The following is a 12,844-nucleotide window of genomic DNA, read 5'->3' as shown; positions in this document are numbered from 1 at the left end:
AGCCAAGTACATCTGGCTGCAGAGCCCACATTCTTAGCCACCATGGTGTGCTGCCCCTCATATTTTTTGCAGGTGCTCAGCACATTCTTGGAACTCTTCTTTGGCCTTCTGAAACTGAGTGCATTCTTTCCAAAATGCCTCACAAATCTTCATTATCTGAGAGTGGATTTAGTGTTTGAAAAGAGCCAAAAGTCATAAAGAGTAAATATAGTAACTGATGTGAACGGTAAACCTGGGTCCTTGCTATGGACTGATTTGTATCCTCCCAAAATTTCCATATTGAAGCTCTCACTCTCCGTGTGACTGAGGAGATGGGGCTTTTAGGAAATAATAGAGGTTAAATGAGGTAATATGGGTGGGGTCTTTGTCCAATAGGATTGGTACCCTTATAAAAAGAGGAGAATTCTCTTTCTCCACTCCTACCCTTTCTCCCTCCCCTCCCTCTTGCCCTTATCCCTCTCTCTTTATTTAAAGATTTATTTATTTGAAAGGTGGGGAGCAGGGGAGAGCGAGAGCAAGCTATCTTTCATCCCCTGGTTTACTCCCCAAAAGGCCATGACAGCCAGGTATAGGCCAAGCTGAAGCCAGGAGCCAGGAACTCCAACTGGGTCTCCCATGTGGGTGGCAGGGAACCATATAGTTGGGCCATCCTCCACCTCTTTCCCAGGCATATTAGCAGGGACCTGCATCAGGAAGTGAAGCATCCAGGATTCAAAACAGACAACCCTAGTTCCATCCCTGTCCCTGTCCCTTTCCCTCTCCTCTCTCCTCCCTCTCCTCTCTCCTCCCTCTCATTCTCCCTCTTCCCTCTTTTTCCTTTCCCATCTCTTCCCTCCTTACCTCCCTGCCTTTCCCCCATTTGAGACCATAGCAAGAAGAGGGTTATCTGCGAGCCATTTGAAAGAGATACCTTACCAGAATCTGACCATGCTGGCACTCTCATCTTGGATTTCTAGCCTTCAGGCTGTGTGAAAATTAATTTCTATTGTTTGAGCCACCCAATCTATGGTATTCTGTTATGGCAGCCTGAGCCGACTAAGCTGGTTGTATTTTGGGTTAAAAATTAAGGCATAAACATAAAGGAGCATGAGTGATTATTATGTGTACATTTGAGAACAATTTCCTGAGGGGGAGGTAAGAAATATTTGGAATGCAAACAGAAGTGATTATAAGAAACTTTGTGCTTTACTGTGCTTTTTAACTTTTGTCATATCTATAGCATTCCTTTGAAGAACATAACAAGTATAAGGAAAAAGTAAAAAATACCCTATTACACTTCTGTTCATAATACACTATTTGTTTCGAACTATCCTTTTCTGAAACTTTAATTGTAATGTGTATTGTTAAGTATACAATCAATATGTGGATATATTAAAAGTTTCTTTTTTCTAATGCTGTCTAAAGTGTTGTTGGTCAGTTGATTGATAAAATTTGCCAAAGCAGAGACTCATAATAAATCATATACATAATACACAAACACATTTAATCGCCAATCTTAGTATAAAACTTGCACATTTATATTCATCTGCCAATTTTTGATGTAGGGCCAAGGACTTTTTTTGAATACAGACTTCTGATTGTGTTCTCCTTTTTTTAATATTTATTTTTTTATTTCTTTGGGAGTCAGAGTTACAGAGAGAGCAGGAGAGACAGAGAGAGATATCTTCCATTCTCTGGTTCCCTTCCCAAATGGCCACAACAGCTGGGGCTGGGCCAGGAGCTTCTTCTGGGTCTCCCATGTGGGTGCAGGGGCCCAAGCACTTGGGTCATCTGCTGCTTTCCCAGGTCATAGCAGAGAGCTGGACTGGAAGTGGAGCAGCCAGGACTCTAACTGGTGCCCATATAAGATGCTGGCACTGCAGGCAGCAGCTTTACCTGCTATGCCACAGTGTCGGCCCCTATTTATTTATTTTTTTTAAAATTTATTTATTTATTTGAAAGTTGAAGAAATTGGGCCATCCTCCATTGCCTGCCCAGGAGCATTAGCAGGGAGCTGAACTGGAAGTGGAGGATCTGGAACTCAAATCAATATTGTATGTTGTAGCTTAACCTGCTGTGCCGTGCTGCCAGCCCCCAGCACCTATTTCTTTAATGTGGAATAAGAATATAGATGTTTCCAAAAACAACTGGAGAACAGAATCCTTCTAAATTTTTGGTTTTTTCCCCATCACTCTCTCATTGCTGTCATATCCAAAATTAATTTGACAGCACATTTTTGGATAGGCCCACCTTGCACAGTCATTGGAAAGAGATCAACTTAATTTTCCCAGAGACAATTCCTGCTTTTACTAGTCATAATAGTTTTTGAAATACCTACAATTTATTTATGTTATGTAATTGGAATACCAAATAGAGCTGTCAAAAATATGTTCAAGAAGATAATTATTTGTAAACATGGGACTCAACTGGTAGGTGTCAAAGCGTACCATCATATTAGAGTGTCCAACTAGCCAAGAGCTTTCATCATGATGTGGGAGTCTGCCAATCCTTGTTTTTAGTTTTTAAAATTTATTTGACTAATTTGAAAGGCAGACAGGCAGACACATACACAGAGAGAGAGGGCGTTGCCATCTACTGATTGACTCTCCAAATTCTTGCAACAGCTAAGGTTGGGCCAGGCCAAAGTCAGGAGCCAAGAACTCAATCTGGGTCTCCCATGTGAGTAGCAGGAACCCAACAATTTGATCCATAAGCAGCTGCCTCCATGGGTGTGCATTGGCAGGAAGCCGGCATCAAGAGCAGAGCCAGGATTCTATCTCAGGCACTCTGTCTGGTAGGGGATGCAGGTATCTCAAACTGTGTCTCAACCATTATGCCAAATGGGCATCCCACCAATGTCTTTTTTTTAATATTTATTTTTATTTATTTGAAAGAGTTACAGAGAGAGGTCAAGACAGAGAGAGGTCTTCCATCTGCTGGTTCATTCCCCAGATGGCCGCAATGGCCAGAGCTGCACCATTCCAAAGCCAGGAGCCAGGTGCTTCCTCCTGGTCTCCCATGCGGGTGCAGGCACCCAAGCACTTGGGCCATCCTCCACTACCCTCCCGGGCCACAGCAGAGAGCTGGACTGGAAGAGGAGCAACTGGGACTAGAACTCGGCGCCCATATAGGATGCCGGCGTGAGGATTAACCAAGTGAGCCACGGCGCCGGCCCCCCTGACTCACTTTTCTACATGTGTGCATTGTGTAAGTCACATGATGTACCGGTGACTGTACAAAGACCCTGGTTTGAATTATCTTGTGTAATCCTCATCATGACCCTATGAGATGATACTATTTTTACCTCCATTTTATAGATGAGTAAACCAAGGCTCAGACAGGTTCTGTAATTTGCCCAAGGTCGCATAGTGACTAATCATGTTCACACTAATGAACATGAATCAAGTTAAATTTAGGGGCCTAGTGCTTGCTTCAGCAGCACATAAAGTAAAATTGGAATGATACAGAGAAAATTAGCACGGCCCCTGCACAGGATGACACGCAAATTCGTGAAGCGTTCCATATTTTTGTGAAAAACTACTTTTTTACATAAAAAATTGGGGGGCCTATTCATCTATTTTTTTTTCCAGTAGCCACTTATTGAATGTCCATTCTTTACCAGGCAGTGCGCTTAAACCAATCACGTGGTTTTTGTCTTCAGATACCTGAGAAAGGTAGATAAGTCTATTAGCTAATTGATTTGCCCCAATCCTCCAGTTAGAAAGTAGTACAAGATTACAATCGGGTTTATTTTAACAAATTGGCGACCGCTCTGGGGGCAAAGAAAGTTCAATGATTTGGTTTCTAGAGCTAGCCATTTTGATTAGTATTTTTTTTTCCATGAGAAGATGATTTTGGCACCCTAAGAATCAGTGTCCAATGGTTATGACCCCATGAACTGCATTTACAAATTCAAGTTCGGAAAGGCCTGTTCAAAATAATACATAGGAGACAGAAATTTAGCAGAGCAGTTAAGAGACCTGAGTCACACATAGGAGTGCCTGGCTTTGCTGCCTGCTTCCAGTTCCTGACTCCAGGTTCTTGTTGGTATGGACCCTCGGAGGCAGTCGTGATGGAGGTGGTTGGGTTCCTGCCAACCCATGCAGGAGAGCTGTACTGAGTTTCCAGCGCCCAGCTTCAGGCAGGTCCAGTCCCAGCCATTGGAGGAATTTCTTAGGGGCAGTTGGGGGAGGATGGGAGGGTGAACCAGCAAATGGGAGCTCTCTATTTGTCGCTCTGCCGCTCTGTCTCTTTTTTTGTCTGTCTCTCAAAGAGATTTAAAATGTAAATGAATAATTTCTTTTTAAAAAAATAAAGAAAATAGTACATGCATTATTCAAAGGTAGACACTGCTGTACTGTAATCCAAGGGAGATGAGGGCAAGACAGGATACAGATTTGTAGTTTCACTTCCTTGAGTGGGAGGACTGACTGGTGGGAAAGAATTTTAGATCCACTAAGCAACTTGATTAGAATGCTGAAAAGTGCGGCTTACCCATGAGCGAGCAATTGTTCAGAGACTCAGAGAAAAGGAGAAAGTTGTACATAAACAGAGAGTATGAGACAGATAATCATAACACAGAAATTGAGGAATGGGATCCTAATGGTAAAAAAAAAAAAAAAAGAAACAAAAAAAAATGAAAGGCTGCATGTTGAGACGTAACCAAGACCTTACCTGTTATGCAACACATTCCACAGGGCTGGCCAATTTCAACGTAGGCTATGGAGGACTGCAGGGAAGTGCCGCTCCCGGAGATGGGGGTGGAGAGCTGGAGCCATGTGAGTGCCTGATCTCCAGGGGCATAAATGCCAAAGGCTTTTGGAGCCTGTTGGCAACATTTACAGGACTGGACAAATCAGGGGGTTATTCATGTATACCAGGACTTGGTATGGGATCTTCCGGAGGGGAGGAAAAAGAAGGCTTTGATTTGAAACTTCGGGGGAGAAGGGCTATATATTCTCAGTGACTGCAGAAACACTGAAATATACAGACACATGGAATGCGGCAGTGTTGATAGGGAGGATTAAGTGCCGCAATGCAAAATAAGAATGAAAAATGAAGAAGCCAAAAGGAAATCTTGAGCTTCCTGAACTGTTTGCAAAGAAACTGGAGCCTACGACAGAATTTGGTCCTCGTGACTGAAATGCTTCTTTACTGTTGGAAAAAGTATTGCTGTCATCCCTCTCTCTTTAGAAATTCTTTTTTGTTGTTGTTGTTTCATAATAAAAAATCTCGTGGCAGTTCCTTGTCTGGAGGACTTTAAAAATAGGAGCGATTTCATCTGTCTGGAATGGTTTGTGTCAGCATTTGCTCCAGGCAAGGTTGCCACATAGGCAAAAACTACCCCCTTACCTGCCCCCTACCAAGAGCCCCCGCCCCCAGCCCCCAGTGCTCTCAGTGTCAGCACCCCCGCCCCCCCGCAAGGGCTGAGTCCCTTTTCCTGGCCCTCTGTCTGATGGCATTGCCCACATCAAATCGAAGCTCGGGTTCCTCAGTATGGCAGCTCTCTCTCCAGGTGCTAGGGATGCAACAGATTTCACCCTTTGTGGCCGACTTGCCTTTAGAAATAGGACCCTGGTTAACCCCAATGAATCTTGAGTTGGTGCAGCTCTGGGGTGTGGAGAGACGTCCAGAGGCAGAGGGGTGTATTTTTGGTCAGTGGGGGGAGGGGGGCAGGGAGGCCGCCTTCCTGGAAGCTATTAAATCCCAGCTGTGGGCTCTGTTCCTGTGCTGCTGCTGCTGCCTTGAGGGAGAAGTGGGGGTGGGCGCTGGATGGACTCGCTGACCTCTCAAGGTTGCTGCGAATTCTGTGGGTCGGTGATTTCCAGCGACATTTGCCTGCACCCGGCCTCCTTTGCAGCGCGCTATAGGCACCGCGTGACTCCGCTCTAACTAGGGGCTTTCAGCAGCCTGTCTTTGTGCCTATCAGCCAGGGCCCAATTTTCCCATCACCTTCCTCCCTGGAACAGCAACCCTCAAGTTTTAGCCACAGTGACTGCTAGAGATCAGCTTCAGCCGGTCTCCGGGCAAAGAGATTTTCAAAGAGCTCTTCAAACTTCTTGTTCTCGGAGCCTCCCCCCCCCCCCCATATGGTACCTTGTGGGCTTTATGAAGAAAAAAAAATAAGGTGGCCTTAGGTAAACAGAGCGCTGTGTGCAGATTCGGTGAGGCCACCTGAGAAAGACAGAAAGACAGAAAGACAGAAAGACAGAAAGACAGAAAGAAAGAAAGAAAGAAAGAGAGAGAGGAAGGAAGGAAGGAAGAAGGAAGGAAGGAAGGAAGGAAGGAAGGAAGGAAGGAAGGAAGGAAGGAAGGAAGGAAAGAGAAAGAGAGAGAGAGAAAGAGAGAGAGAAAGAGAGAGAGAAAGAAAAAGAAAGAAAGAGAGAAAGAAAGAGAGAGAGAGAGAGAAAGAGAGAAAGGGAGAAAGGGAAAAAGGGAGAAAGAGGAAGGGAGAAAGAGAGGAAGGGAGAAAGAAAGGAAAGGAGAAAGAAAAGAAAATGAAGAACGAACTCCTCTGATTCATTTGATCAGGTTCAACTTGGAGAAGCAAACATTCAGGAGCTGCTACTATGTGCCATGCTCTGAGTTAGACCTGGCGAACAATGGGGGAAAATAAAGCCAGATCTGGGCTGTGGAGGAATTCAGTTGCATGGGGAAGGTAGACGTCCAGTGTAATAAGAAGTGCCAGGGGTGAGGTAAGCCCGAGGGTGTCTGGGAGCACGGGAGACTGCCCTTGGCTTAACCTGCTGCTGACTGGCTGGGGAAAGCTCTCCTGGGGAGATGACATCCGAGCTGAGTAGCAGTAAGGCAACCCCAGACAGGTGGGAAGGGCGATCAGTAGAGAAGGAATGACAACAGCAGAAGCACCGAGGCATGAAACGACTTGCCAAGTGCGGGGAACTAGGAGCAGGCAGCGATTATTAGAGAGAAACGTGTCAGGAACGAGGGGTGAGAGATGAGGCTGGAGGGGCAGGCAGGGCCACATGAGCGAGGGAAAAGTTTTATCCTGAGGGGAGCCACTGCAGGCTTTTTAGCAGGGGAATAGTAGGGTCAGATTTACAGCTTGATTGAACTGACAGTTCAGGCAAGATCATTCCAATCGCCTGTGGGATTGATGAAAGAATTCAATCAAAAGGAGGGTCAATTTGCTGCTGGAGTTAAATGCAAGGCTCTCTTCTGTCCAAAGAGTTGGTCATCAGTGTGAGGTTGTTTGGGGGGGATATCCCTAACGCAACTTCCAAATAGACGCGTGGATCCATCTTTAAAGCTCAACTTCATTCGGGAAGACAAGCTTCAAGGAACCTGGCGGGCGGAGTGGGGGTGGGGGTGGGGGCTTCAAGAGTGCCTTGTGGCTTCTCCCCTTTATTCCACACTGCAGCAATAGTATCAGGTGAAGAACACAAACTGTGCTGTGATGTCTGTGTTTTCTTTAGCAAAAATCTTCCGGAAAGGCACTGTTTAACCTCAGTTGCAGCCATCTCAACCTTGCTGAGAAGGAATATTTTGGATTAGAATTCTGCAGCCATTCTGGAAATAATGTAAGTCCATCTAACATTGCTTTTAAATGCAGTTTTCAGTGAAGTCAGTAGGGCTCTAACCTCGGATGGAATGGCACAAAATTATGTTCATCCTTGCAAAATTGTTGAATCTGGTACCTGTTTTCCCTTCTTCCCCCTTGTGGTGCTAAAGTCACTTCCATCCGTCAAACGCAAACTCTTTCACCCTTGAACTTGTTTTGTCCCTTTGTGATCAGCTACCAGGCTTTATCTATTTTGACTTTGCAGAGGCTGGACCTCAGCATCCAGAATTTGGACTCTGCCCTCAGCAGGGCGTATTCGGGGTGGGGGGGTGGCTCTCCTCTCCACTCTCTCAGGTCCTCATATTCACCCAGGTTCTGCCACTGTGTCCTGCCTTGGCCATCTGTAATCTGGCACCTGCCCAGAAAGGCTCATTAGGTCTATTAAGCTGGCGTTTGAGCACTGTAGCATTTAAACACAGAGCCAGATGCCTTCATTATTAGTCTTTGTAGCAACTAATGAGCCTTCTATGTGACACTTCCATTGTCCTACTGAGGCAGAGGTGCAGTGATTGAAATGTCAACAGAGCTTATAGATCAAAAATGTTCACTTGTCCTTAGGGAAAATTTAGGGGCAGACTGAATATGGTAAAGGTATGTCCTCTCTCTGACACTGCTATTTGTTTCTAAGTATCGTTAGATGTTGAAATAGTTCTGGTATTTATTTCTTTCATGCTAACCTTTATCTGTTACCACAAAGGAAAAGAAAGGCTTCACTCAAAAACATTTTCATTAATGTTATTCCAGGTTTGGTTGGAACTTCTGAAGCCCATAACAAAGCAAGTAAAAAGTAAGTATGGAAAATAATTTAAGGAATATAGTTTGCAGTTCAAACTTGAAAAATACTTCAGCAGCACCACACAATTCCTCACCTTACTATAAGGGGACAAAGGAGCTTTGATACATTATTTCAATCCTTCATACGTCCAGTAAATGTAGCAATTTAGAAAATGGTTTAATTTTTGCCTGAGATGACAGAAATCATGCCCCTGGATCTTTGAGTAAATCTGAACAACCCTGATAATGACAGCACTCTGCAGATTGGCTCTGGGAATCTCTCTCACGCTCGGGCACTACAAATCTTCAAGCATCCTTAATGTCAATCCGCAATGCCATCACCTTCTGCCTGAAGCTGCTTTAGTTTTATGTCATCACAAGCATTGTCCATTCGCCTCAGTTCGTACTTCAGCGCCTACTGTGTGTGAAATAGTTCCCCCTATATTTCACAACCCAGTGTGGTTGTTTTCAGATCTCAGTGTGCATTAGGATCACCTGGGTTTCTTGATAAAACGCACATTCCAGGGCCTTGTTCCTGGCTTGGGGGCTAGCAACCTGCTTATATTATAATACTCCACAGATGTTTCTGAAGCAGGTAAATTTATTTTTCTTTTTTTAAAAAAGTATTTATTTGAAAGGCAGAGTGGCAGAAAGACAGAAACACACAGAGCTCTTCCATCTGCTGATTCACTCCCCAAATGACTGCAGCAGCCAGGGTTGGCCCAGGCTGAAGCTAGGAGTCAGCAACTCCATGTAGGTCTCTCACATGAGTGGCACAGGTCCCAAGCAGTTAGGCCATCTTTGACTGCCTTCCCAGGCACATAAGCAGGAAGCTGGATTGGAAGTGGAGTAGAAGGGACTCCAAGCGGCCGCAGATATGGGATGCTTGTGTCCCATTTGTTGGCTTAACTCCTGTGCCACAATGTTGGCCCTGGGAGGCAGATTTCAATCAACACCTTGAGCAACACTGTCTCAGTGTCTCTTTTTCTGATTCCTCTAAATCTGGCCACTCTTCACATGTTGGTGCTTTCCACAATTTTGTCTGTTCACACTGTGTAAGGATCATCTGTGACAGTATTCCAATAGCTTCCAACTTGATTCTCCCGGATCCATCATCTACACTATTGCCAGAGGGATCTATTGAAAACACAATCTGGGGCCGGTGCTGTGGCCCAGTGTGTAAAGCCACCACCTACTGTGCTGGCATCCCATATGGGCGCCGGTTCGAGTCCCGGCTGCTCCTCTTCCAATCCAGCTCTCTGCTATGGCCTGGGAAAGCAGTGGAAGATGGCCCAAGTCCTTGGGCCCCTGCACCCACGTGGGAGACCCAGAAGAAATTCCTGTCTCCTGGCTGCGGATCATCCCAGTTCTGGCCGTTGCGGCCATTTATGAACCAGCAGATGGAAGACTTCTCTCTCTCTCTGCCTCTGCCTCTCTATGACTCTGCCTTTCAGATAAATAAATAAATCTTTAAAAAAAAAATAGAAAGCCCTGTCCATACTACTCTCCTGCTTAAAACGATTTCACAGCTCCCTAGTGTTCTGAGAGTGAAGCCCAGACTTATTAGCATGATACACAAGGCACTGGACTCTGAATAATTTTCTGGCCTCACCCTTGTCACTAACCATTTGATATTCCTACCTCTGCTGACTTCCACAAAACTAATCTCAGGTATAGGCTCCAAAGGTAACATGCAGGATGATTAATTAAATTGGAATCCCAGATAAACAAATGAAAAAGTTCACGGATTCATGGAAATGTTTATTATGAGAAAACTATGCGTGGACTTCAGAGAATTTTACGCCAAGATCAACCTTATCTTTTAATTCCTTTAAGGAATTGGTTGTAAAGATAAGGAGGTTGTTTATTTATTTATTTATTTGAGAAGCAGAGAGACACAAAGCAAGAGAGATACAGACAGAATAGAGAAAGGCTCCCATGCACTGGTTTTTACCCACATGCCCACAACAGCCAGGGCTGGACTGGGCTGAAGCCAAGAACTGGAAACTCCAAATCCGGGTCTCCCAGATGGGCAGTAGGAACCCAATCACTTGAGCCATCACTGCTGCTTCCAATGATCTACATTAATAGAACGCTGGGCTCAGGAGTGGAGCTAGAAATCAAAACCAGGAACTCTGATACAGGATGCAGGTGTCCCAGTGGCATCCTAACCACTGCCAAATGCCAGCCACAAGCACGTGTTTTCTTAGTGTGAACTTTAGATAGAAGCACCAGTGCACACTGCTTCTAGTTCCCTTGATGAAATCCTTAGGCTAGGTGATATTCACCAGCTCCAGCTGAATCTGCACTCTCCCCCCCCCCCCTTTTTTTTGACAGGCAGAGTGGACAGTGAGAGAGAGAGATAGAGAGAAAGGTCTTCCTTTGCCGTTGGTTCACCCTCCAATGGCCGCCGTGGCCAGCGCGCTGTGGCCAGCGCACCGCGCTGATCCGAAGGCAGGAGCCAGGTACTTCTCCTGGTCTCCCATGCGGGTGCAGGGCCCAAGCACTTGGGCCATCCTCCACTGCACTCCCGGGCCACAGCAGAGAGCTGGCCTGGAAGAGGGGCAACCGGGACAGAATCCGGCGCCCCGACCAGGACTAGAACCCGGTGTGCCGGCGCCGCTAGGCGGAGGATTAGCCTATTGAGCCGCGGCGCCGGCCTGCACTCTCCCCTTTTAAAAGACAAGAATGCATAATCCTAAGTGGCAAGTGATATATTTTTCTGAATGGGACAATTTTAAAGAGAGGGCATAGTAGGCCTCAAAGGAGTACATCTTTACAAAAACAAAACAAAACAAAACAAAACAAAACAAAACCTCAAAGGGAGGGAGGGGGAATAGGAAAGAAGGGTGGAAGGACTTACTGAATCTCTATCCACATAGACTCACTCCAGAAACAGTTTATACATGTGAAAAATGGAAATGTAAAAGTCTGTGGGAGGGAGAGATGATAAAGGGAGGGAAGAGGAGAGGGATGTGTGTGTAGACCTGTAACTGTTGTGATGGACATTTAAATAAAACTTATGGAGATGTTGTGTTTTAAGATCCTAAGGAGATTGTTTTCAAATTTATGGTGAAATTTTTCCCAGTGGACCCTGGACATCTGCGGGAAGAACTTACAAGGTATAGTACTTACCTGTGTGTCTGCTGCATGATGTTACTTAAGAATCATTATTTTCCACTTAGCTGGGATAGAGCTTCTGACCCTCTTTGCAAGGCTTGGCTTTAAGTCACTTTCTGGGAGATGGTGAAGAGCTGGAGAGAGGGAGGGCCCGGCTGGTCCCTAAGGTGTTGCTCTTCCTGAAGGCTGGGGACTGCAAGGAACAGGAGGGTGGTGTTCTCAACATGGGAACAAGCCTGAGCGACCACTTGGGTGGTTGTGCCATTAACTGCTATAACAATAAGTGTGCTCTCCTTCATGGCATCTGTGTTTCGACCAGGGGTAGCTTAATAGAATGGGTATGCCGGTTAATTTGAAGAGTCATTGACAAAGGAGTGTGTGTGTGTGTGTGTGTGTGTGTGTATCCCATAGGTAGAGGTGAAATATTCTGTAATGATGATAGATACTTAGGAAAAATGCCTTTCAGAATTACAATGTAAACCTAGTACTGCAAAAAATACATTGTCAATGTAAGAATCTCCAAAACTTTACTCTGCTTTCTAGACTGACACACTCCTACACATAGTAGGGGTCTAAGAGATAATCTAGTCCAGCCCTTTTGGTTTATAGATGAGGAAACAGATCTAGGGGATCCAACGTGATTTGGTCAAGATAGCGGAACGTGGGCAGTTGTTCTCCCCGATGTCTTTTCCCCAACATGGGTCGTGGCCAGTTCACCTTCACCTTCACCTCTTTCATAAGAGGGTCTTTTCTGAGAGGCTTTTGCAGAAGTCCCGTTTCACAAGCCTCCCTTTCTCTTTCTAATTTTTTCCACATTTGTGAGTTGTAGCCTACTTTGCCAGATAATTTGATATCTTGGTATCAGTTTGCATTTGCTAACTCATTTCAACTGAGTTTGAAATTGTGACCAATTTTGATGGAGATAAACTTTCTCAAAAAAAAGAGAATGAGAAAATCAATGTGATGATAAATGATTCATCAGCTGTTCAGGGCAATGATTTGGTATTTGTAGCACACAGCTGCCTTCTTAACGGCAAGGAACGTGTCAAATGACAAGAAGTTTCCTTTCTTCCTTGCTAGGAGCAAAATGAAATTCACTTTCCTTTTAGCAGCCGAAGTTGATTATGCTCATTCACATCTACATTTGAAAACAGGCAATGTCAAAGGTTAGGCTTTCTTTGTTTTTCTCCATTGGCTCATTTAAGGATTCTTTATTATAGTTGAATGTACAAGGATGCCTGCTTTGGGGCTAATACATGAGTTATTGAGAGCGGTATGCAAATATAATTTTTCTAATTGCATCACTACTAATGCATTAGGGAAGCTCACAATTTGAAGGATTATAATAATGAATGCTTTTGCAAGCTGAATAATCACCTTGCTTATTTACCT

The 12,844-nt window shown here is 44.9% G+C and overlaps 1 protein-coding gene and 1 non-coding gene across 2 annotated transcripts in view; both read left to right on the top strand.

Annotated features, from left to right (window-relative positions):
• The window catches only part of FRMD7 (FERM domain containing 7), a 60,082-nt gene that overhangs the window by 24,254 nt on the left and 22,984 nt on the right, over positions 1–12,844 (top strand). Inside the window, exons 2-4 of the mRNA XM_017349954.4 lie at positions 7,413–7,517; positions 8,303–8,345; positions 11,376–11,454. Of these exons, the coding sequence (XP_017205443.2) occupies positions 7,413–7,517; positions 8,303–8,345; positions 11,376–11,454 (227 nt within the window). The remainder of the gene's footprint in view (positions 1–7,412; positions 7,518–8,302; positions 8,346–11,375; positions 11,455–12,844) is intronic.
• LOC127484997 (U6 spliceosomal RNA) lies at positions 3,403–3,508 on the top strand. The gene has a single exon (XR_007912206.1). It is a non-coding gene; the product is annotated as a U6 spliceosomal RNA (small nuclear RNA).

The sequence above is a fragment of the Oryctolagus cuniculus genome, chromosome X (genome assembly GCF_051225735.1).
Source record: "Oryctolagus cuniculus isolate XC-2025 breed Fujian yellow rabbit chromosome X, ASM5122573v1, whole genome shotgun sequence".
In the NCBI taxonomy this organism is placed as follows: Eukaryota; Metazoa; Chordata; class Mammalia; order Lagomorpha; family Leporidae; genus Oryctolagus; species Oryctolagus cuniculus.
This window is presented reverse-complemented; position numbering and strand designations above follow the sequence as displayed.